General features: G+C 41.1%; 1 protein-coding gene across 3 annotated transcripts; it reads left to right on the top strand.

Moving 5' to 3' along the window:
* The first annotated feature begins 975 nt into the window (after positions 1 to 975).
* On the top strand, positions 976 to 23902 carry LOC108111953 (RING finger protein nhl-1). 3 transcript variants are annotated; one of them, XM_017221644.2, is made up of 13 exons: positions 976 to 1325; positions 4023 to 4121; positions 8244 to 8384; positions 9398 to 9533; positions 11306 to 11448; positions 11520 to 13277; positions 15727 to 16430; positions 19669 to 19947; positions 20861 to 21649; positions 22676 to 22835; positions 23198 to 23338; positions 23518 to 23594; positions 23681 to 23902. In XM_017221644.2, the coding sequence occupies exons 3-13, from the start codon at positions 8250 to 8252 to the stop codon at positions 23892 to 23894; spliced, it is 4536 nt and encodes a 1511-aa protein (XP_017077133.2). In that variant the 5' UTR covers positions 976 to 1325; positions 4023 to 4121; positions 8244 to 8249; the 3' UTR covers positions 23895 to 23902. The 3 variants fall into 3 exon arrangements, with proteins under 3 accessions (XP_017077133.2, XP_017077127.2, XP_017077125.2); XM_017221638.2 differs by lacking the exons at positions 976 to 1325; positions 4023 to 4121; positions 8244 to 8384; positions 9398 to 9533; positions 11306 to 11448 and having other exon boundaries at positions 11524 to 12779; XM_017221636.2 differs by lacking the exons at positions 976 to 1325; positions 4023 to 4121; positions 8244 to 8384; positions 9398 to 9533; positions 11306 to 11448 and having other exon boundaries at positions 11524 to 12815; positions 15676 to 16430.
* The last annotated feature ends 1371 nt before the right edge of the window (positions 23903 to 25273 follow it).

Here is a 25273-nt window from a genome sequence, read left to right as displayed (position 1 = left end):
TCAGAGGAAACAAGCGAATGACCAGACAAAAGACCAAGTGTCTGGCGGGATAGGCAAAATGCAGACCAATTATACTGAAAGTGATGACAGAGAGCTATGGTTCTATTCATAGAACGCAAAACATGTAGGTACTAAATGGGGAAAATATTAAGGGTAGTTCTGTTCTAATATATATTAATAAAATCTATTATCTACCAGCTATGGAAACACGCGCTGTACAGATTGTTACCTAATTTATTTATAAACGGGAAAGTAATATTAATAGTTCGATGACAAATCTTAGGAGAAACAAATATAAACCAGAAACAAAAAGAGGTATCTTATTATGTACTAATATTAATTACACAATTGCTACTGTTAGTTAATAAATTTTCCTTCACTTCATTATCATTTACCACTGCCAATTAGCCTTGATTCCATAACCATATAAAACTCGCTACATATTTGTTAAGACATCAATTTCCTTTTCCTATATACGTATCAATAAACGCCTTTTATCTCTATAAATATTTAAGAAAATTCTAAAATGAATCATTCGGCCAGAGAAATGCGTGGGCAGTGTGATCTTTTCCTTGAGTTTTCTTAGTTCTGGACTAAGGAAAAGTGAAAATCGTAATGAAGAAACTGCGGAATAAGCCAGAACAATAACAGGTAAAGCTACGTCTTTAACAATGTATATTCGCTCTTGGACTTTCTGCGCGACATTGTAAATAGCAAAAAGAAAAAAAACGAATTCTTATAAACAATTATGGTATATATATTATATATGTACAAGTTATAAATTCATATACAGGTTCGTTGGGGTCGGGTGAAGATGGGAAACAACAAAAGTGCTACGTGAAAGTGGGAAGGCACAGAAATATTTGTGGCACTTTCGTTGTTGCTGTTGTTGTTGTTGTTGCCTCAGGTTATATTTATAAAATTTCACCTCAAGAACGGCTGATCATCAAGCGTTCGAGAGTCGGGCAGAGAAATACATTCATTTTCATTTCTGGCACGCTCGCGAGTGGACGTGCGGACCGATACGCCGATAATACCTATAGCCCAGTTCGATTCCCATCCACCTATATATAATATAAATATATATAGAGAGAGGATCTCTCCATAGATCTTTCACCTGTCGCACAGTGCGTGAGGGTGCAAAATCAACATCTATGCCAAAAGCACCAGTAAACGCGTCGCGAGTGTCGGTTTAATCCAAGGAAATTACGTATCGAACAGCAGTTTGAAAGTGAAGTCAGTGAAAGTCCTTTTTGCCGCCAAGGCATGCGAATAAATTTGCAAAAGTTACGCGAACCATCGGCAAATAGGAGATACCAACGCAAGTGAGTTTAAATGGGATTGGGAATGGGGAATACATCCTCATTTTAAACCCGTTTTTTGGAAACGCATTCAAATGGAGATGAGCTCGACGCATTCAATGGTTGCTGATTATGTAAAAAAAAACGAAAAACGAGAAAACGAGAGGAAAGGCGTGAGAATCCGGCGAGAGAAGGAGCTCGGGAAAATGTCACCTGGCTGACAATTCCGTTTTCCCAACATCGCGCTCTGCACACGCCCACAATTTGCCCACATTCGTGAAAGGCTGTCAAAATTATTTTCATCTTCTTCTGAGCTTCGCGTTCAAAATTTATTAACACATTTTGACATAATCATGTATACAAATGTATGTAGATGAGGATCTGTTATATAGGTGTATGTATCGCAGTATGTGTGCATAGCTCATCAAAAAGCATGGCAATAATTTTGCCCACACAAACACACACACACAAACAAACACACGAATACAACGCACACTAAGACGCACATTGCTCATACGCCGTGTGTTGCTGCCTTATTTTTAGTTCGATTCAATCAGCGACATTTTCAGAGATTTTCTATTTTCATTTTTGCTGTTTGTGTTTGTCTTTTGCCCGCTGCTCGCTTATCATTGATTGCTTTGTTTGCTTTTGTTTCGGTTTCGGTTTTGCTTGTTCCTTCTCTCTCTCTTTCGCCTTCCTTTTGGAATGTTTGTGGTTCGCTTTCTTGTATTTATTTTCATTTTCTTCTTTTTTCACACCTCTCACACAAAACATTTAATTTCTCGTTTCGAAATATATACAAATGAAAATAAAAATAATGCGGAAGATTAAGTGAGAGTGTATGTAGTGTGGGCTTAAATTTACGAGCCGCCTGAAAGCAGGCAACAGTTTTTTCCAGTTTTCCTTTTAGCCTTATTGCGAGAACTAGTCTCTTTTCATCTCTTTCTGCCTTATGCCTTGTGCATTCCACCACCCACCCAACAGCTCACACCCATATTTTCAAAAGTGCTTCAGCTTGGCGGAAGTTCAAGGTTGCTGGCTGCATTAAAGAAGTGCCATTGCAGTGTGCTGGCAATAGATACTTACTTAAACTAGTTTTGATTTAGCTGCTTGAATTTACAGACCAACTTTCATGACTTAAACTGGGAACTGCTTGAAAAATGGGTATCCGGTAGCATCGAGATTAAATTGATATTTATGTTTTCATTACGGTCAAAGACTATTCCCCGTCATTGTATTTAAACTGATATTTATGGAATTATTCAATTGCTTTTACATAAAATTACAATAAAGTTAATATATCTTTTTCTTTAAATTAATGTCTAAACATTAAACCATATAATTTAATAAAATTATTAAACTTATAAAGATTAAATGGATAGCCTTCAACATAAACCCAAAAATGAAAAGCGTTAAAAAAATAATATATGTATTTTTATACCCGTTACTCGTAGAGAAAAAGGGTATAATAGGTTCGTTGAAAAGTATGTAACAGGTAGCCCACAAACTGCGACCTGTAAACTTTTATAACATATTTTTGCCAATATCTATCGATTTATTTAAGATTTTTTAAATCGGAACATTATTTCGCTATTTGCGAAGAAATTTAAGTTATAAGGCCTCACATGGGCAGTGACGTCACTATCATGCTCTATCAACATGCTCTATCTGACAATAGGTGGCGCTAATATATGAATATTTTAAATATTTTAAAAGTGTGCAAAACAGTATCGGGTATCTTATAGTCGCAGCAATCGGCTATAGTGTTTCTTCTTGATTTAATTAAGAAGAACCAATTACCATTTAACTACACATTTTAATAATAAAAAGTTGAAAGTAACAAATAAAATATTGCATAAAATTCAATGTTTTTTATAATTGAAAATTTCATTGGATGTCATACAAAAAGGACACAGATTGTCTGGAACAATAATATTTAATATCCATATTAAATGCATACAGTTCTGTATAATTTGGGACATTTTACAAAGTAATTTAATTAACGTCATAAAACTGACATTTGTACAAATTGTTGTTTCAAAAATAAATGCAAATGTCATGAACAAATTTTTTCTTTTAAATTGGTTTCTCGTGTCGGAAATTAACAGTGGATTCCACTAAAGAAGTTCGGATGTAATCGTGTCATTATAGTTTCGGAAATTGGTTTTCCATTGTTTTATTGTTTCCTTTAATTGAAAGGAACTCCGCCATCGCCAGGGCGAGTTAATTGAAATTAACTACTTTCGCTGCCATATGTTTGACCCCCCACCTGGTCATTCATTAACCTGGTCAAGTGTGTGCAGCCAAGGGGCTTATCTGTGGCTGTGCACAATAAGCGAACCTTAAGCGCATTCCGAACTTCATTATCTTTGACTGAGAAACAGCCGACATATTCCACCTCCCACCTTCATCATTGTTTTGCTTGCCACAGCCTTTGAGGCCGTATAATTAAGTTGGCATCATGCGGCTTATGCGCAGCGTGTTAATGGCCAGGTAAATTCGCCCTCACCAACCCTTTATACGCATTTTAGTGAAATCGATCTGATCATTAAATGGCGGCTGATTCAATTGGTGTCGCCAGGGTGTCTCTTGCTCTCTCATCTCGCTGTGTTTCCTGTATCGAGCCATGGCCAAAAACACAATCGATTAATCATCGAATTTGGCACTGAAAATCGCTTTACCCTCTAAATAATATATATATTTTTTTTTCGTATTTTTCAGTCAGCAGAGTTAACAGCCAAAGGAAAGGGCCCCTTCCAAGGGTGCCTCGGATATCTTAGTAGAACAAAAGAAATAAAAGAAAACAGCAACACTAAAAACGTAAGTAATCGCCGCTGAAATTGGAACGCCACAATACTTTGTAGTTTAGAGTTTTCCTTTTGGGAGTGCTGCTGAAATTTCAAAAAGTTTCGATTGCATCTGCTGGGCTGTCTGCTCCCTTTATTTATAGCCCAAAAATACTGTGCAGTTCTTTTTTTGGCCAAGGAGTGCAGACTGCACAGTCTGTGAATTCCGGCTAGTGAGTTTCTATTTCAGTACATTCTCACAAGGGAGATATATATATATATATATATGCACACCCAACCGAGAGAAACGGAGTTCTGACCTTGAGAAGAGTGCACAGGGAATGCAGCTCTGAAATTGGATAGTTTTAGGGAATATTTTAGGAGCAGAAACCTTTTTATATATTTACATAATAGAAGGATATAATAAAAAATTGAGTATTAATTCAAGATCTTTACATAAGATCGAATTATTCATAATTTTAATATTTCAAAATTATACGCCTATGAAGCTTGTTTGTTTGTAATTAATTTCCAGTATTTATTAAGTATTGAAGTCTCTTAATATAACTACAGATCTGCTACCAATGGTACTACAAACTCCTCGTCCAAAAAGCAATGGCCTAACTCCTCATAGAAGTGAAACTTTTCAATTAGTACCGCGTAATGTTTGGCTAGTTTGCCGGAACAGCGAATTCGAGCGATGCTCGCTCCAATTTTCAATGAAATTTATTTTTAGGGCCCGTTACAGCGAGATACACAAAAGCACACAAATAGCCCAGCAATAAGATATAGATGGAAAATGCCGGCGTGCGTCCGAATGGGAAAATCAGCTCAGTTGATGACGTCAAGAGGTGGCGTGTGCATGTATTTGGGCTAAATGTAGAGAAATCTTCTTGGGATATGCCAATAAGTAGTTGATGATGTCCGATGTTCCAAATGCGAGAGATGAGAACTCCATTTTGAAGGCACATGCAGTGCGAAGTACTCATTTTTGTATCTTTGTATCTCATTAATGGGCTGCAACTATACTATATAGATACAGATACAAACGCACCATGCCAAGAATATATTTTTGCGTTCGTCTTGCGATCGCGCATTTTGTTTTGTTTCACTCTCTCTCTCTCCCTCTCTCGCCAGGCGATATATATATATATACAAATATAATGTATCTGCAGATACACAGCAAAATCGGGAGAGTATGGCGCGGATTGTATATATTTAAAATATTGTAGACTGCTCATGTGCTTGGCAATTTTCACTTGCCTTCAGTCGCTTTTTACATTTCCAATCGAATTCTACAAGGCGCGTTGCCCAGCAAAAATTGAAAGAAAGAAAAAATAAGAAAATTAGGCAAAAAAAAATTGAACCGAAATCGTACCGATTTAGATATATAGAAAGTAAAGTAAGGCGAACGGAAATCGATTGTACACATTTAATGAAAGTGCCCGAAAACGAGTTGGAAACGATTGAGTTTTAAGGATTCTCGCATTGCCAAAACCAATTGCATTTTATGATTGCCTTCGAGTGCCGCTTTGACAGCAACAGCAAGGATTGCCAAATAGTTTCCCATTTCAATTGGTGAGTTGGGTTCCTATGTATTTTTGGATTTCTGTTCTGCTGCGGCTGACCCAAATTTCATCGAATTCATTTCAATTTATTTGTGTTGATTTCAATTTTCAGTGCTTTGCGTTGATGATTTTCTGTCACCAACTGTCAACAGCGCGAAAAGTTTGACCCATTTTGCAGTTTTTCACTTTTTGGCACAGCAAACTTACTGAGGGTCAAGTGTGTGTGTGAGTGTGTTTCCGTTTCCTGTTGGCCATTTACTGTTTCCTGCCGCATAACTCGACTTAATTTTAACCCCCTCAAGGTTAATGATTTTCTCGTCGTTTCTTTAGCTTATTTTGTAAACAAAACATTGAACAACTGTCGCCGTCAATCTGCCAATTTGAATGAAAACAAAGAGCAGTGCGAAAATTCAGGGAAAACCAGAAAGCACAGATTTCAGCTTCAAGAGCATTTAACATTTTCACGGATAATTGGTTTGGTATTTCCGAAAATTACTCACACTGCCTGCGAATGCATTCAGGGATATATATGTACATATAAAGACATACATATATGCGAGCATTTTGGGGATTTCTTTCAATGGACCCAGCTGAATGACCTTCCATTTAAACTAAATGTAAAAGCGGGCGATGGGTTTTGGCTGGGATGGTGGTTATGCCGGCTTCTGGTGGCTTTCATTATGCTGGCTAGCAGCTTTTGCTATTCATTTTAATCCTTTCAGCAGCGATTCACAAATGCAACGGCTAAATTAGATTCGCCACACACCCTGCACTCCGCTTGAAAACCCCCCACCAAAAAAAAGGGCAGAAAAAGAACCTCCACTTCCTAAAAAAGACCACCCTTTTCGCCTTTATTCACCACGCACAATTTGAGCGAGCGACACAATTTCTATTCAATTTGATTTTAAGCGCATTTTCCAGTTAATTGCACTGCGTTCACATATGCTGGTAAGCTCATACATATATCCACTTTTTGCGATAGCATCATTGTGAACTTTTGGCCGCATTAAATTGATGCTTTAAATATCCGAAAACCAGACCAACCAAACACGACAATAATGGCAAACAGGCGCACGACAATTAGCGGTGGCCATCATGGACATGGAGTACCAATTCCATGGCTACATCCTCCCACATTCCCCAGTTTATTTACGAGCAGGAAGTGCGCATTGGTTCGCGTTTTTGTACGCGACACACGCGGCGTATACGCGATATGCACATATTGCCAGCAACTGCGAAATCGTATTTATATTTATACTTCATATATACGGCGGCTGCCTGGCTTTTCTTCCCTCTTAATACGAAATGTGTGTCATTTTTATTATTAAAATCTCAACTGCGGCCAGCAATGTTCCCTTTTTTCCTCCATAAGGAAGGCAAATGTGAGAAAGATATTGCAGGGCGTTCCGAAAATGTTGCAAGTAGCTTATGAAATTGTGCAATGGAAGCTGATTTATTTTTCTGATTTATTGCTTGAGGGAAATTTACTCGCAGAACATGATGTTTATTGGAGGTCGTTTTAAAGAAGTTATTTTACGGACTATTTCTTAATCAGTTAAAAGTATTTCCTATTTCGTTGAAGGATTTATTAGTCAGTCTAAAAATCTTCTTTATAATCTGTAAGTCTCTAAAACATTCTCATATCTAAGCCAAAAGGTTTTATGACTTCTTCTACATTCAGTTTAAGCTAATAATCGATGCAGACTTTTATTTATTCAACGGCATAAAACGTAATAAAATAGACATGTCTTAGAGATACACTTTCTTTATTTTTCTGTTGAATTAAATAGTATACATTTTTCGTTCCACGTCATGGATATAGCAAAAGACACAAAAGTGAAACGTTTAATGCAAATACATTTTGGCAGCCAAAGGAAATGCATCATTGCTGCTTAGATAAATCTTGTTGCTAGTTTTGATTGAGTTTAAACAATACTTCCCTAAGAACTGACTATATCTACTTCTTATTATTTAGTATAATTTTTACTCAACATTTAAACAATACTTAAATTCAAGTGCAGCGAAATCGGATACACACATACCCTTCAGAATTCTCATATCAAAGAGCTTCGCTCTCCATGGGTTTTCATTTGCTGATGAGGACAAAAAGTGGGAGGGAAAACATCTGATACTGTTGAGTATCCCGGGTTCGTCTAAATAAACTTGTCAGAGCCGCTTTTAATGAAGCAGCCATAAGCAGATTTGTGGCTTAGTGTATTTACCCGGGCCAAATGAAGTCGGCTCGCGACTTACGACAACGAAATGGTCAATTTATTGTATGACTTTTGGGGTCTGGCTTTTAGTCCTGTGTTGTGTGTTCATTCGAATGCAAGAATTTCGTGGCAATCGGATTTCTCCTGCTTTTTTTCCATTCATTTATTTATTTTTTTTATTTTGGTTGCGGTAAAGCTTACCGCCTGACAGAAGGTCTGTCGTCTTATGATGAGCTTAGGTTGGGCCGGGGAGTCCTGAATTTATAATGATATGAATATCAAATTGACAGAGCTTTTTGCGGTATAATCGAATCATATCTAATGACTTTTTTGCATTTGTTTTCCTCTTTTTTTTTGTATACTTTTTCATGTTAGTGAGCCATGGAGCAATTTGAGCAGCTGCTGACGTGCTGCGTCTGCCTGGACAGATACCGCATCCCCAAGCTGCTGCCATGCCAGCACTCCTTCTGCATGGAGCCCTGCATGGAGGGACTGGTGGACTATGTGCGACGTCAGGTAAGGCGATCATCATTAATCATCCCACTGTGCGAATGCATGTAGCTTCTGGCCCCATTGTGTGCGTGTGGTAATTTCGTTAATGCCGCCGACGTCACACATCACTGATGTACGCTGTGAGAAATTAAGTTGAATTTGATTTGGCCGTCTTTTAAAGTATAATATTTCGGAAAAATGTAAACAGCAGATAGGTTTTGCTTTGGCAACTATTACATTTTTGGCTTAAAGAACAGACATTAACAGGCATTAAAGTCATCAACTAAGGAAACATATTTTCCCTCTCTGTAAATTCTTAACTGAAAATCTCGCAAGGGAAATGAAACCAAATAAAATGGGTGGAAAAACAAAGAGGCGCCCAACAAGACGCCCCCGAAAATTTTGTATTTATCTTGTTGCTTGCGGCGCATTTGCGTAGATATCTTGTTGAAAAATTATATAGAAAGGCATGGATATAGTCGTATGTAGGCTCGAATGAACCCACACAAGTGCACCATAGTGTGTGTATCTGTGTGCTGCGCTACTTATAGAGCGCCTCAGTCTGCATGTATTTATAAATTTTGTTTTGGCTTTTAGCCAGCGCCACGCAAATAATTGGTAAGCATTTTCATTGTGTTGGCCAAACTCAGAAAAAAAGATACCAAAAAAATCGGATTATAAGACTTGCAATATACCTGTCATGCGAAAAGAAAAGCCACAAACTGAAATTGATCTTTATGGCAAGTGAAAAACGATGACAGGAGATGAAAAAGCGCACTCAAGATGCCTTCTCATGAAACTAACAAAATGTGAAAGGTTTTTAGAGTTGCGTACAGTGCATAAATATTTAAAGAACAAATAACTTTAATAGTTGTCTTAAGGATATAAATCCAAATCCGAAATCAAAGCAGCTAAAAGCCCTAAGCCTTAAGTACAACAATTTTGTAATTTCCTTACAAAGGGATTTTACATTGAATCAGCGCCTCGGGCGAATGATATCTGCTAGACTAATGAAAACATTTCTGCGAATCATTTAGGTAAAATGCCCGGAGTGTCGTGCCGAACACCGGATACCCTACAATGGCGTGCAGGCCTTTCCAACGAACGTCACCCTACAACGCTTCCTAGAGCTACACATCGAAATCACTGGAGAACTGCCCGATCCCACATCAGGTAAGTCGCATTTTTCTTTTTTTTAAATGTCACAAAAAAGAGAAATCCTTCCCTTTGGCAATAAATATTAAATATTAGCCTGCAAATTCCAACTGACAAATAGCTTAGTTCGCATTAAACGAAACTGAATTGCACAAAGGGCAAAGGGCAAACAACAATGTTATTAATAAAAAGTATTGCCGCGTAATCACTGATGTAACTTTAATTAAATTCCACTAAAAACGGCAAGCGGAAAATGATTGGAATTTAGCCAGAAAACAAAGGCAACGAAAAACTAGCATTTGCTACCATTATGTTTGGCTTTGGCTTTGGCTTTGACTTTCCAATTAAAAAGTCAGACACTCTTGCCAACTGATAGCAATTAAAACTAAGCAAAGCCAAATTGATTTCGTTTGAGCAATTTGCATTTTGGCCCAGACCAAATTGCGGATTAACCTTCTTCTAAGCATGACTTAGCAATTCTATCTGACAAAACTTGATGGTCGTGATGGTAAATATGCAAATGGCTTGCAACTTTCGAGCTGCAATCAGGATCAAGTGAGAGTTAATAAGGCAGACAAAGTTCTTGGGCTTAAATATTGCACAGAAAGAAAAACAAGATGTAAAGAGATATGTCAAGAAATATTAACAGATTGTTATATATTCTTTTTCTTCAGTACATGAGTAGAGTTTATACTCATAAAAAATTAGGCAAAACTGTGTAATAGCCCCTTTAAAATCTGAAAGATAGAGAAAGTCTTTTTTATCACATAAGTTAAGTTCCCTGTGCATCCGAACGTTATATATTTTTTTTGCCTTACAAATTTCCTGGACTATGCAAATGTGTGAAACAAAGGAATCCTTTTCATGTTATGGATATAGCAAGGACAACGAGCACTCGTACAACTTTCATGTGGAATTTGCAAATTCACTTTTCCATATGATTACACGAGAAAATACAGAAGCCAACTATTGGCATAAGGCACTCCCTCGTACGAACCTCCTGCTGGTTTATTGTCAAGCAGGAAAAGCAGGGAAAGCTACTGAGGAGTGTGTTCATCAGGCATTGCCAATGCCAGCAATTGATGCAGAAAAGTTTACTTTTTCAAGCTGAGACGGCTGCAGTAGTAGTACTAGTAGTAGGAGTAGTCTTCGCCATGTTTGCATTGTAGCCCCATTGCTGAGGCTCGTTATTTGCATTGCCCCAGTGAAGGCATCCTATCGTCAACGAGCCAAAGGATCCTCTGCCAAGAGATGTGGCATACAGAAAAGGAAAGGCACTGGGGAAAATCTTTCTAACACCTTAACTTCTTCAAATTGTTTTGGAATTAGCTAAGTACCATAGAGTACTCTTGAGTAGGTACAGTAATTTAAGAGATATTTAGTATTTATGTTAAAATTACTTCAACAAAGAATCTTAGAGTTCAGGACAAAGAAATATTTCTAAGTGCACAGATATGCACACGAGTATAGCTGCATAACTGGCGCTTAGGTGCAGTTGATTTCGTGCTCTTGAAATCGCATTAGTGAATGCAACAGACATCCGAGTCGACATCCCCAAACCCCGGCGAACTTCCCACCAGCACTTTTCATTCGGCATCCCTGGCATGTGGCAAGACATTGTTGCCAAGAGTGCAAATTGATGAGCTGCTGCTGCCGGCATACTTGGCATTTTATTGTCCAACTCAAGCAGGCAGGAAGTCGTTTGTGATGCCCATTTGGAAGTGTGTTTTTTGGCTGCCAGGTGTGATTAGTAATTGTTTCCCTTCTCTGTCTCCCTGCCTCTCTTGCAGGTCAAATTATGGAGCGTTGTGGTGTTTGCTCGGAAAAGGCCTACCTATCCCACTGTGCCCACTGCGAGAAAAAGATCTGCGAGGACTGCAAAAGCGCCCACATGGACATTCTGCGGCGAGAGATCACGAGATTTAACTCACAGGTGAGGAGTTTTTAAGCACTTGACTACAAAAGAATTCGTTTCTGATCCCTAAACTATATCTTCTCCTATAGATCCGTCGCAGTTTGCACCGACTGCAGGACTCGCTTTCCATCATCGAAAAGAATACCATGAGTCTGCAGACGAACGCCATCAGTGTGACAGAGGAGATCGATGAGATCTACCAGCGGATCACCAAGGCTATTAAGGATCGTTCCGATCAGCTGAAGGGCGAGATTGATCGATACTTGGCTGTGGAACTGCGTAATCTGACCACCTTGAAAGAGAATCTCGATTTGGAAATCACAAACATCACCAGCAACTGCGATACGGTTGACAAGTACATGAACGAGACTGTGGAGTGGGATGATTGCGAACTGATGGACACCAAGGAGATCTTCCTGAAGACGGTGGAGTTCCTGCGTCACTTTGAGTACGAGAACAATGACTATAGTCGACGAGTGCGGTTCCTGGTCTCCATAGACCCCAACCAGCTAGTCATGAACTTGGCCACCTTCGGCGATCTGAATATCGCGCCCCACTCAACACCAAGTGGTGGTTCGGTGAGCAGTTCCCACCTGGCGCCTCCCAGTACTTTGCAACCGGGATTAATGCGTTCGAAGAGTGATCACCGTTTGGCTACCCAGTTCCGCCAGCAGGAGGAGCGCAGTGGCTACAACGATGAGCCCGTGTTGGGCGGTCGCAAGTTCGGCGAACGCCCACAGCGCAGCGCCACCCAAGCGAACAACGATCGTTATGGCCGTGGTGGTGGCGGGGACTACGATTACGAGAACGACTACGAGAACGATGGTTCCTCGGGCAGGGCTGGAAAGTCCTCCCGATTCCGCTCGCGATTCGTGAGATCCCATCAGAACGACGACTCCGACAGCGAACAGCAGCAACAGCAGCGCCAGCAGGAGCTCAAGGAGCGCAAGGATCGCGTCCTGGACAGCGAGGATGTGTCCCGCGGCCAGTTAAGTGGCATTATCCGTTTGAGCGACTGCTCGCGAGTTGTCCAGCGTCTGGCGGATATTGGCAAGGAAAAAAAGAGAAAAAAATCCGATGCCGCAGCTGCAGCTCAAGCCGCAGTTCAAGCCGCCATTCAGGCCCAAAAGGCTGCAATGCAGAGGCAACAGCAAAAGAATCAGCAAACTGCCGCCGACGAGGAGGAGCTGGCGCGCCAGAAGCGCAAGAATGCCGGATCTTCATCGACAGCCGGAGCAGCCACATCTACGTCAAGTGGTGGCGATGCAGCCAGCGATCAGCGGGTGGCAGCTTTGAAGAATCGAGGCGGAGAAGAAAGCGATGGAAGCTCCAACCAGGCAGCGTCTCCAGTGCGTAATAGTGCCGCAGCTACGACGCGAGCCGAGGTAAGTGTGAATGAGGCAAATACAGAAGAAGAAGGCGTGGCCAGTGAAAGCAGTGACAGCGAAGAAGAGGAGGAGGAAGAAGAAGAGGATGAGGGTGCAGAAGAAGCAGAAGAATTTGTAGAAGTGGCTTCTAGGGAACGGCTTAACCCACCGGAGGAATCCCTGCAACCGACCTCTTCCGAAGTAACGGAGGAGGAGGAGTCCTCTTCCGAGTACGAAGAAGTCACAGCCACCGAAAGTGAAGAAGAGCAGGAAGAAGACCTCGAAATCTTAGCTGATAGAGAAAATCAGAATCTTCCAGTGATTAATGTTCTACCACCCGAAAATGATTTGACCCAAAAAGTGGAAGAAAGCCCAGTAGATCACATTAGTAGTCAGCAACCTCTAGAAGAAACAGACAAATCTACAGAAGAAAGCCCAGAAGAAGAGGATGAAGAGGAGTACACAGAAGAAGAGATAGAGGTCACAGATGAAGAAGAGGAGGAGGAGGAGGAGGAGGAAGAGGATTAAGATCAGTTGGTAAAGCCAAAAGGCCATGAAAGGATATTTCGTTATTTGTAGATAGCAGAGGGATAACCAAAGAGTATGTTAAATCTAGATGTTTCGTTTTATCAGTTTAAAACTCATCAAAATATACCTAAAAATGGACGTACTACTATAGAAAAAAAGATTATTTATCTAGAACTCCAATCTTACTTAAAGATTTAAGATGTAGATAGCTAACGAGCTTATGAATACTGTATAGATTGTATAGATGAGATCGCTGTCACTGCAGCCTGGCTCAGTATTTCACCCTTGTTTCTTGCAAAATCCCGCCGAAAGAACTTAAAACGATAATTGCGTATACGCCATGTGTGCTTCGTTCTTTATTTGTGCTCCATCGTTCACACTTCCCCCCGCTCCGTAAGTGTTCTCTTAATGTTTTTTGTCGATCCAGTCGAGAGAGCAACTTAACATAACTGTTTATCGTTACTTTTACTGTTAATCTTACCTAACCAAAAGCATTTCCCCCTTCCGAAATTTGTCCCATTTTGTTTGGTTTTTATTTATTTTTGTTTTCTGTTCTTGTTATTTTTTTCGTGTACGTTAAGTTCATGTCTTTATTTATTTACTCTGATTGTTTTCATTATTTCCATTTGGTTTACTTACGTTTATTGTCTTGTGAGCGCCTTTCACCTAATGCTGTTTTGGGTCAGAACCTTTTGCCCTCACACACACACACTAAAAACCTAAATGCAATGCGAAGGCAAAGTTTCGACCCAAAGCTCGGACATCAGAATTGTACAATATTGTATACAAATATATGGATATATAGAAATTTTTATTTATCTAGTTTAACATCCTATACCTTATCGTTAGTTAGAGACTGCACAAAAAGTTAAAGCAAATAAAGCAACCAGAAATTACAAAATTCTTTTGATGTAACAAGTATTTTCTTTCGAATCTTTCTGTTTCTCCCTTTCTCTGTTTATCTTTATCTATCTTTACCTATCTATATCTCTCATATCTACATATATCTCATGCGAATCTCTTTTGCAAGTGGACAAACGATGTGGTAGTGATGTTAATTTGCTTAAATGTTACTAAATTTCTTTGGCAAATGCTGTCGAGCTGAATAAACCGCAGACCCTGATCAACAAAGCGACATTCCTCATGGTTTCTCTCTCTCTCTCTCTCTAAATGTTTTCCCTTTCTCTTTCTCATCATCTTGAATACTTTTTATTCCATTCTTTATTTTTTCGTTGCCGTTTTGTTGGTTTACAATTTCTGATGTCCGCTGTAAATATTTCTGTTGTGTATGTATTTCTTTGCCTCCATCCAGTTTATCCTCCTCCTCCTATATCCTATACTCCTTTATTTTTTCGCATGTCATGCATTCACACATTGTTGCCACGCCCCTCACCCAGTACCCCCAAGACCGCCCACCAAAAAGTGGCAGACAGAGTGGGGTTCAATGGCGAATATTCCACCATCATGCGAATGTCAGCGATGCGGCTGCTTCCGTCAGTTTAACAATGTTTCCAGTCTTCCATAGTGTGCGTGTGTATCTGTGTGAATGAATACTCCACACATACACACTACAAATACTACACACGTATATGCTTTAGTGAGAGACATATGCACAGTTGCTGCATATTTGTCTTGTTTTTGGCATTTACCGAATGGGAATAGGAAAAGGTTGTCTGATCAATTAGGGCCACATCAAAGGGAGTGGATGAAATATCATATGTAATGAAAAGGGTCGGATGCCGGGCATTTATTATTTCTACGAATTTTACAATTTCCTTTCGTTGCAACTAAAAGGCTACTCAAAATTGAAATAACATAATGGGGAGCTATGTTATGTTAGAAGTGTGTTAGAAGGCATTAGTTGAAACAAAAGTTCTTTTTCAAAAAGGCAGGCCACTTCAGTAAGAATATTAAGGTATATTAACTTTTTTTGTCTATGAGGGCTTAGATTTTACAACTGTTTGCTTTCTATCGGAAACAAAAGTATGTATATTGCTATGAACGCCATGAGGAAGTAGTTAATTGAAGGCTTTCAAGCAGCCTTTTTCGGTTTGAGAAAACCTTATGTCAACCTTTTGCATGTCCAAGGTCAGACTTGCTTACTACCTACTTACAAAAAGTTGATCAAAAGAACTTTTGGAGTAAATATTCTAGTTTAACTTTAACCTTCCCTTGCATACACACAAAATCTTGGGGCCTTGTTACCAGACATTACACCCGTCCCTCAGCAAGTCCATATATCAGCATCGCCATTTCTATTTCTCTATCTCAAAATCTCTATATTTTGCATCTGCATCGCATTCGTTACTCGTTTCGTCGCTTGCCAACACCGAAAATTGAACTAACTCAGACCGCCAGCGCCACAGACTCTGATGCAACTCCCACTCCTACAATCCAACAGTCGAAGCCGCCAGTTTCCGCCCAGGTGGCAGCGGTGAAGAAGACCCAGAGATCCGGGAGCAGTGACAGCAGTGCCTCCACCGAAAGCTCAGCAAGCTCGGCGGCGGCAGCAGCAGCTGCCACAGCCACATCCACATCCGGGGCTGGACCTGCAACAACCACCAGTGGCAACAGCAACTCCACGACACAAAATCCCAAGGCGCCTAGTTCATCCAGGTATTCCACTGCCCGGGATACGACGGCTGTTCCTGAAAAGAAGCCATTCGTGAGCCGTTTCCTGCCGCAACACAACACCGCCAATACATCCAATGGTTCCGCGGACAAGAAGAAGGCCGAGTCCAGTTCCAGTAGCGAAGAGGAAACCAGTTCGGAATCCGAATCTGAATCGGAACCTGAGACCAAGGCAAAAACGAGTGCCACCAGTAGTAGCACCAACACCAAATCCACACCCAGTAGCGCCGCCAGTTCAACCACGGCAGCCAGTAGCTCCACCAGTGGTGGATCCTACAGGGATCGCTTGGAGGCCCGAAGAGCTTCCCGGGATGATAGCTCCTCGACGGCGGCGGGGCGAAGCAGCTATGCCACGCCCTCGAGCAGCGGTTATGGAAGTGGTAGTGGAACTAGCAGCGGACGTACGCGAGCTGTACCAGCTCCTCATCATGCGAGCGAGAGCGAAGATCGCTATGGAAGCGGCACAGGCAGCAGGTATTTCCATCCAAAAGCGTTTAAAGAAAAAATACAATTTGTAGTTTCTATAACAGAACTAATTTGCATGGCTAATGAGGCGAGCGGAATAGATAATATGAAAAACACACTCATATGGTAGTCTGCACAGAGGATTAAATTAACAAAAAATGCATAATTATTTTTCTTTAAGTGATGACACTTGCCTTTAGTATAAATAATAGGGATTTGTATATTAAACTTAGATATATTCTTAACAAAATGTTTGATTGTCTGGTAGACTTCATGCTTTTTAACATACTCATCTGTTTTGAAGTCTTTGAGTTTAAACTTATTTTTTTACTTACATATTTTAAACTATTTTTGAAACCTATCAACGTAATTAATTGGATTTGGACTAAAAATTAAATTAAAATACGTCGAAGAAATACCATAGCATACATTTAAGCGCCATAAAGTATTATCAATTCAAATTTTCTTTTATTTCGCCGAAATGTGTTCAGTGCCTTCTGAACTTTAAGTCTATTCAAATCACTACACAATTTTCCTCTGTGCAACAGCTTAGTAGCTACCACTCTTCAATGCAACTATCCAGATATAAATATCTGATGGGCATGGCAAATAATAAATTGTGTGTGTGTCAAATATTGCAGTTCGGCAATTTGTTTTTCTCGTTTTTGCGCCATACTAATTAAATTACATGTAAAAAAAACACGGCCTGCTATTAATTTACAATTTTAATTAGGTACACATTTGCACACACGACTGCAGAGTGGCTTTAATCGATATGCCTAATGGATAATTGTGTTTGGTTTTGGTTTGGTTTGGATTGGTTTCACAACGAGTTCTCGATGCGTTTTAATGTGTGCTTTCTAAGTCTCTCTTTTGTATCCCATTGTATCTCACTGCTGCAGCTTTGTACAAGTGCTCCGTCCTGGCATTAACATGGCATTGGCCACTTTGTTGCTCATACGCCTCGTGTGGCGTCTAATTGTCAAGTTCATAACCTTTACATAGCAAAACGACACTCGCATACAGTACAAACACACACACACACACACACACATACACACAACCTTCTGATAGGTAAACACACACTAGTACACACCGTTCTATCAATCTCTTTCTCTCTTTGTGTTCTCTATTAAATGATCTTTGCAGTGCACTGCCCTTTAGCATACCGTACATAAGCAGACCCAGCCGGGCTCGTTACCGAAAGCGACTTACCGATGTCTAGCCCGATATACTATATACTATATAATACCATATATATATATATATATGTGTGAAACTCAGGCCAAATCGACTCGACTTCAATGCAATTCATAGTTCAATTGTTTGTTAACCCATAATGTTGAATGAGTTCTGAAATAAGCACCTCCCAATCCCCCCGCCTAGCCTAACCCACTAAGCCAACTCATGTTAAACGAGTGCTTAACCCTATTGATTAAATATTTGAATGTTAGCTGGAAATAAAATTGAACAAGTTCGCCAACTTGAGTACTCGGAGTCACCTTCAATGGGCAAATAGAGTCGTCAATGATGATGGTGCCTTTCAAAAAGAGCCACTCAAAGGGCTGGAAATTAACTTTACTTCTCGCTTTTTGTCAGTCTGTTTTTTCAGCCTTTTTCAACCGCCTTTATGTCTCTCTGTCAATACCCTTTTCAAAGGGATCAATGCCGCGGCCCTCCGTTTCAGGCTCAATGCGATGCGAGTCGCGTCCTTTGTGCCTGGGCGACAAAAACTTCTTTAATTTTACTTTTGCACGACAACAACAAACACCGAACCCTTTTTCCCCTGCAACAAATCTAGCGTAATGTAATTACAACAGCCCCTCCTCCAACCAATTTCGCACTCCACTTTCCGTCCTACTGTTCCACTTAATCATCCCCACTCGCTTCTGCTTTCCTGGAACAATGCGATAAATTGGTATTTTCCATCACTCCGAATGCCAGCAAACTCGTATATATAATTTTCAGCAGTCTATCAGCCAGCCAGTGTTTATCACTGCCGTATTTATTCTAGGTGTTTGTTTATTAAAACTGAAGCTGGATTTATGCTCTACAGGAGAAAGTCAGAGCTTTCAGTTGCATACAATTTAAAGTTTAAAGGGTTCAGCCAAAAGTCGGGTAGATTGTTTTTCTACCACAGACTTCTTCAGATAGACCCCAAAGAGTTAAACAAACTTTGGTTTAAAAAATATTACAAGTTAGAATTCGAAGTTTAGAATTCGATAGCTCTGTTAGATTATTGCCTATATTCAGCTCAATGAAGCTTATGTTAAATAATCCCAGGAGAATAGAGAGAAAATGGAATTAATAAAGGATTCATTTATTACCCAGCATGTGTTCATAGTCTGTAAGAGTCATATGGGTACTTTTCAGGGACTTAAAATAAAATCAAATAAACTGACCAGTATCGGCTGGTCGTAGCTTTGGATTATATAGCTTTCACTTGTTAAAGCTGCTTTTTATCGTTGGCAATTAAACAGTGTAAACAGATATGCAGCGGCAGTTTCAGTCATTTCTTGTTTTTTTTTTAGGGAGAAAATCAAGCAGTAGCAAAAAGTGTTGCCTGCTTTTTTGGGCCGCTGATGATGCTGCCTGTTGCAGTTGCCATTGCTGTTGTTGTTGTTGTTGTTGTTGTTGCTTTGCTTGCCCCATTTGCGTTGCGTTTGCTGCACTCGTACTCACCTAGATTTAAGCATTTAAATGATGTTATTTTTCCGTGCCTCGGTACTGGTTGATGTTTTTGTAGTAGTTGTTGCTTTTCGTGTTTCTTAACCCGCCCAACCAGCCAGCCACCCACCACCAACCAACACAAATACACACTCAGACACACAGACACGGACGCCTATTGGCGCCATAATTTCACGTACTTAACCGAACTTTTGCCAACTACTTTGTTTAACTTTCGATAATGCGAAATGTGAATTTAATTAGAAACTTTGTGCTCGAGTTTCGATATATTTTAATAGAATTTAATGGCTAATAAATGCGACCCACACTTACTGGTACAGACGCGGACTTAAGCTGGTTAAAAGTTAGTTTAATTAAGCGGCGGTTGTCCCAGGGATAAGTTTAAATTGAAAAATAACGAGAAATGAGACACACACAGCAACAGCTACGGCAAATACTCGTACACCGTATATTAAATTCAAAAACTTTTCAAAATTTGTTGATTTGAAACAACGAAATGAGCAAACCATACCAAACCAAAACCAAACCAAAAAACCGAACCGAATCAACATTTTTGCAGCTACACAAGCCGCTTTCTAAACAAGAGCAAGAGCAGCGCCATTGTAACGCAACCCTCGCTATCCACGCCCACCGCCTCCTTCGATGAGGATGCAACCGGAACTGGTGACGATTCGGACAGTCGTTATGGAACAGGCCGCTCCCGCTATTTGGCCATGAAGGAGCGACGCACACGGCTGGCGCGCAGCCGCTCGTCCCATCAGTTTGGCAACGATGACGAGGATCTGGATGAGCCGGTGTCCCCCACTACGGTCTCGCCGTCCGCTTACCTGGCCTCAAGGTGCGCGTGAGACACCAGATCTTTGAGCTATATAAGACCTCTATATACCTGACCCACCCCCTTGCCCTTGTACATAGGTTATATATATTATATATATACTTATATCGGCTGTACATATTGATATAATAATATATTTCCCGCCGATAGTAATTTTTGTCGTGCGCTGGGCGCTTTCATTGTGCGTGTGTGCTGTCCCCCGGTTTATATTAATTTTTTTTAAACTCTTAAAATTTTAGTTTTACATTTGGTTTTATGGTTTTTATTTTTGAGTTGAGTTTCTGTGCGTGCCACGTCCGAAGTTCGCCACGTTTCGTTCTCGTTTATGTTGCACTCTACACTAATTCAACTTTTTAGATTTAATTTTTAGTTCTTCTTAATTTCTGTATTTTTTCGTTTTTATTAGTCATTTACTTGTCGTTAAGGAAGAAACAAAATTCTGCGCGTTTTTCAATTAACCGAAATTAACTGGAAATCAACCAAGAAGTTTCCCCCTTCTCTAAATCTCTCTGTACATATGCAGCACTAGTTCTCATGCACCATTTAGATCAGTAAGCTGGGAAAGATAGTTGTTCTTTAAATCAGGAATATATTAAAAATATTTTTAAAATGTTTTCCTTTACGATTTTTTACACTGAAATTACTTCTGTAACTTTTTGATTTTATATTGCAATCTGATACTTTCCTCTCTCTGACTCTTTCCTTAAGTTCCTCGAAAGCTGTAGTGATTGGAAATGAATTTATTAGTTGAAAGAAAAGTTGGTATTATCCTGATATAAATGAAACCTGTTTTTCTCAGTTGAAAGCGCCTCATCAATTTCAAATTCAGCCAAAGCAGTCCGTACCATTTCATCTCACCCCATCCCCCATGTGGGCCCGTGCCCGGAAGCATTAGCTAATCAAAATACCATTGCAGGTACAGCGGCTATGGCAGCAGTGACCTCTCCCGCAGTCGCTCTTCTCACGCCCTGAAATCGCGCGACAACTCACCGATCACCGATCGCGGAGCAGGATCGTCGCGGTCCAGCGGTCTGGGCGGTAGCTCGACGACGGACAGCAAGGACGGCGAGGCCTTGAGCTCATGGGCACGGTACCTGAAGAACAAGTACGGTAACAAGGGCAGCAAGGACTCGGCCGGTAGTAGCGGCAGCGCACGCGACACGCATGCCGGCGGCTCGACGTCATCATCGACGGCGCCGTCGGCGTCGTCGTCGCATGCGCACGGCTACGGTAGCGGTACGAGCGGCACAAGCGGTCGCAGCACCGCCAGCGATGTGTCCCGCCGTTTGAGCTTGGGATTGCCTTTGCGTCAAGCCAACGAGTTGGCCTCCTCCGACGATGACGGGTCAAAAAACGGGCTAGGCTCCCCTACGTCCCCTACGGTAGCAGCAGCAGTGGCAGCAGCCGGTATAACCGGAGCGGCAGGTACTATCCCTAAACAGGTGTACCTACGCAAGCGCCAGCAGCTGTTCCAGCTGGGGGGCCGGGGGAGCGAGCCCGGATCCTTCACATGGCCACGCGGTTTGGCCGTCGGTCCCGATAATAGTATCGTGGTTGCCGACTCCAGTAATCACCGCGTCCAGGTCTTCGACTCCAATGGCATCTTTGTCAAGGAGTTCGGCGAGTACGGCAATGGCGAGGGCGAATTCGATTGCCTCGCCGGTGTGGCCGTCAATCGCATCGGTCAATACATCATAGCCGATAGGTAAGTGAAGAGGTATTTCTTTTAATAATATTCTAAATGTAAGTGAAATGGATTTGGTAGAAATGTTTTTCCTTCCATTCTTCGATTTTTCATATATTTTTTCTGATTTTGCCCATCAGTTTGTTAGATTAACTTCAGTGTCCAAGGGTTTATCAGAAATACAAAATTAATATCGGCTTTACTACTTTATCTCCGGTGATACTTTATCTCCGAGTGGGTGAGCATCTGCTGGCGGTCAGTCTGCGTTTTAATTAAGTCGAAACAAAGGCGCATGATTAATTCCCAGGTCCTAGCTCCGCCTCTAATTGGCAGGGCTAAGCGCATAATAGCCGCGTTAATGAGAAACATGTGCCGGGTCAGCCAGCCGGAGTACGAGTTTTTGGCGGTCCTGCACATGTTATCTGCAACCTTTTTACGAGTGTTTTTAGCTTCCCCCTCCAAGCTACCATCTCTCAGTTCTCAGAACTCCAATCTTCCTCCGGCTGCCGCTGTCATTGTTTGACGCAAAATCTCGTTAAGCACCCAGAGCCGGGGGTATCCTCATTGTGCGAGTCAACTTTGATTTTGCACGTTAAGCGGCTTAGACCTAAGCCCAACACCCATCAACTGCCGCCGTACAACATCCACATCCGACGACCCACAACCTGCAACCCACGACTGTAAACCGAAAAATCCGCGCCCAACACCTTGGAATGCCAAGGCGTCGCACTTTGGCTGGCGACCCGCGAATCTTCTTTCGGGGACCCGTAATGAGATCTCACTTGGCTCCGGTTCACAATTAACGGGGAATTTGCCGATTTGATGGCCCTATAAATTGGCCCGTCCACCTACACTGAAATAAATAAGGGGCATAATTTTGAATCATTCCTTACTAAAATTTCAAGGAATTTCAGAACCATTTTCTAATATTTTGTCAAAGAATGCTGCACCAATGAAATAGTTTTAATTCCAGTTTTGTTTATCCAACTTAAATAAGATAATAATGAAGTTTTCCTTACTGTGTATTCTCTTTCTTTTCGATTGCAGATACAATCATCGCATACAAGTGCTCGATCCGCAAGGACGATTCCTGCGCGCCTTCGGTTCGCAGGGCACCGCAGATGGCAAATTCAATTATCCTTGGGGCGTAACAACCGATGCACTCGGCTTCATTTACGTGTGCGATAAGGAGAACCACAGAGTGCAGGTGAGGTTGGGGCTGGGGGACTTTGCCCATCCCATCCCATCCCATTTTCGGTCCCTCCCATCCTTGGCAGCCTTTTCCAGCTCGCCTCCATCTTCAATCTCGATTTGCATGCAAATATTTATATATTCAGTGGGGCAGCAGCGGCGGCAGGCTGGGGAGTTTTGGCTCGAGTCTTGCCCAATTTGTCACACTCGACGGGCTGCACCAGCCTGCCCGCCTCTTCAGCAATTTTCATGGGCTTAACTGGAATATATATATATTTGAGTTTTTGTGTACTCCCTTACTGCAAGGTCCATCCGTTCGAGTGCTTCTCTGTGCCCATTTCAATTTGCAAACTTATATCGAATATTCGCATTCGTCAGGTTTTCCAATCCGATGGTTCCTTCGTTGGCAAATTCGGTTCCTGCGGCCGTGGCGAGGGACAACTTGAGCATCCGCATTATATAGCCGTATCGAACACGAATCGTGTGATTGTTTCCGATTCGAATAACCACAGGATTCAGGTGAGCCAATACCCAAGCCCCCCGGCTGCACCTCCTCCTCCTGGGTCCAGCGGCTTTTCATGCCTGTCTGGCCATGTGAACAATTTTAATTAAAATATGCTCACCAATCGAGATTCATTTCGCAATTTATTTGACCTTCTTTCACCTTCTCCGCCTGTCACCTTTTTCCGTATCCGCAGATTTTCGACGTAAACGGCAAAGTGCTGTCCACGGTGGGCGGCGAGGGCTCCGATGACGGCCAGTTCAAGTTTCCACGGTAAGCAAATCGAATTTCCCCCTTTTTTAATTGACAAAGTGTTAACGAGGGCATGTCTTGTTGTTTTTTTCCTTTCTCGTATTTAGCGGTGTGGCCGTGGACGATCAGGGCTATATATTCGTGGCCGATTCTGGAAATAATCGCATACAGATCTTCAATCCGGATGGCAGCTTCCTGAAAACCTTCGGCTCCTGGGGCTCCGGTGATTCGGAGTTCAAAGGACTCGAGGGCGTGGCCATTATGTCCAATGGCAATATTTTGGTCTGCGATCGTGAGAATCACCGCGTCCAAGTCTTCTGATCTGACTCCATGGAAGGAAACCCAATGCATTATCTCATCGGATTTGCCTTTATTATTTGTCTTTAATTATTTATTTGTTACGAAGTGCCAGAGCAATTATTGTCCCCATTTCTATGCCTAGAAATTGTGTCAATTAGCAATGAGAAAAAGCAGAAGCAGCTAAAAAAAAAATCGAAAAACTTTTTGTTAAACTAGAAGGAAAAAAAGTGAAACCTTTGAATAAAAAATAAAAGCGAAAACTCGTCAGAGTTTGAGTGAACGAAATTTTCTTTTCCTTTCGGCAGATATATATATATATATATAGTAGGAACAAATTTTGAATGGGGGTCCAACTGTTTATTGCTGCATTCAAGTATTCCCTAATTGAGATTTATCTGTGTGCAGCCCAACAATTTCGAAATCTGCCAACGGCCCACCCACTCCCTCGCTCAGTTTTCCTGCCCGGGGCACTTTATTAAATTAAGATGTTCTGTGCCAGCAAATTGGAAACTTTTTTCGGAGCTTTTCGCATAAACTATTTGCATCCGACTGCCAGCTGCGTATGGCGTGTGTAACAACAACAACAACGACAACAAGTGAGCTTGGTAGCAGCAACTGTGGCAGCTACAGTTACACGATTTATATGTTGCCGCATAAATTTGTTTGCTGGCAAATGTGGCGCATACGCCATGTATGTAGTACAAATACTCCCACGAAAATGTGCTTGCGCTAAAAAAAGGATAGGGAAGGCCGAAAGTCATCTAAAGACAAGTTAGGCTAATCTAATACTCTTTGTTAGTGGAGAAATAATGTGGATTGAAGAGTTGGTCAAACTCTAAAGAAGTCATTATAAGCAACTTATAAACTCATAGAAAATATGATTGGGATTTTAGTTTCGGTAAGATAGAAACTTTCCTTTCGGGCCTTTAAAAATGCATTAAATTAATGACGTTTTTTTTTTCATTATTATATCAACATTAAGCCACCAGTTATCCTCTGGTTAATGTAACCCTCTCCTAAAAAGGGGCTCTCAAATCCATCCTCTGCTTCTATCGTATTCACACTTAGCTCTTACAAATGACGCAAAATGTTGCCAGGATAAGTGAGTTTTATGTGATTAAAATGCATGTGAGTGCGGGTGGGTGTGTGCGTTCGAGTTGCGATGAAACTTTATGGCTTACTTACTACAACTTATGGCACCCTTCAACTGCTACATTACACCCTCTGTACGGTTATCCCTGCTATCACTCTAAACCCCTACCCCGTAATAAAATTCTTTGATTTGCAACAATCTGCAATTAACCTTTGATTGACTAGACGTAAATTCTTTGATAACGTCGGCAATTTAGCGGAGAAACCACACCCTCTGGCTATTACCTTTGTAATGCGACAGTTTTTCC

Source organism: Drosophila eugracilis, unplaced genomic scaffold, assembly GCF_018153835.1.
Source record: "Drosophila eugracilis isolate 14026-0451.02 unplaced genomic scaffold, ASM1815383v1 contig_90, whole genome shotgun sequence".
Classification (NCBI taxonomy): Eukaryota; Metazoa; Arthropoda; class Insecta; order Diptera; family Drosophilidae; genus Drosophila; species Drosophila eugracilis.
This window is presented reverse-complemented; position numbering and strand designations above follow the sequence as displayed.

Bases quoted from the DNA above. Each gene is read 5' to 3' on its own strand.
- LOC108111953 (XM_017221644.2), top strand. From the start codon at position 8,250: ATGGAGCAATTTGAGCAGCTGCTGACGTGCTGCGTCTGCCTGGACAGA. The intron at 21,650-22,675 runs GTAAGTGAAGAG...TTTCGATTGCAG, and splicing joins CAATACATCATAGCCGATAG to ATACAATCATCGCATACAAG. The intron at 23,595-23,680 runs GTAAGCAAATCG...TCTCGTATTTAG, and splicing joins GGCCAGTTCAAGTTTCCACG to CGGTGTGGCCGTGGACGATC.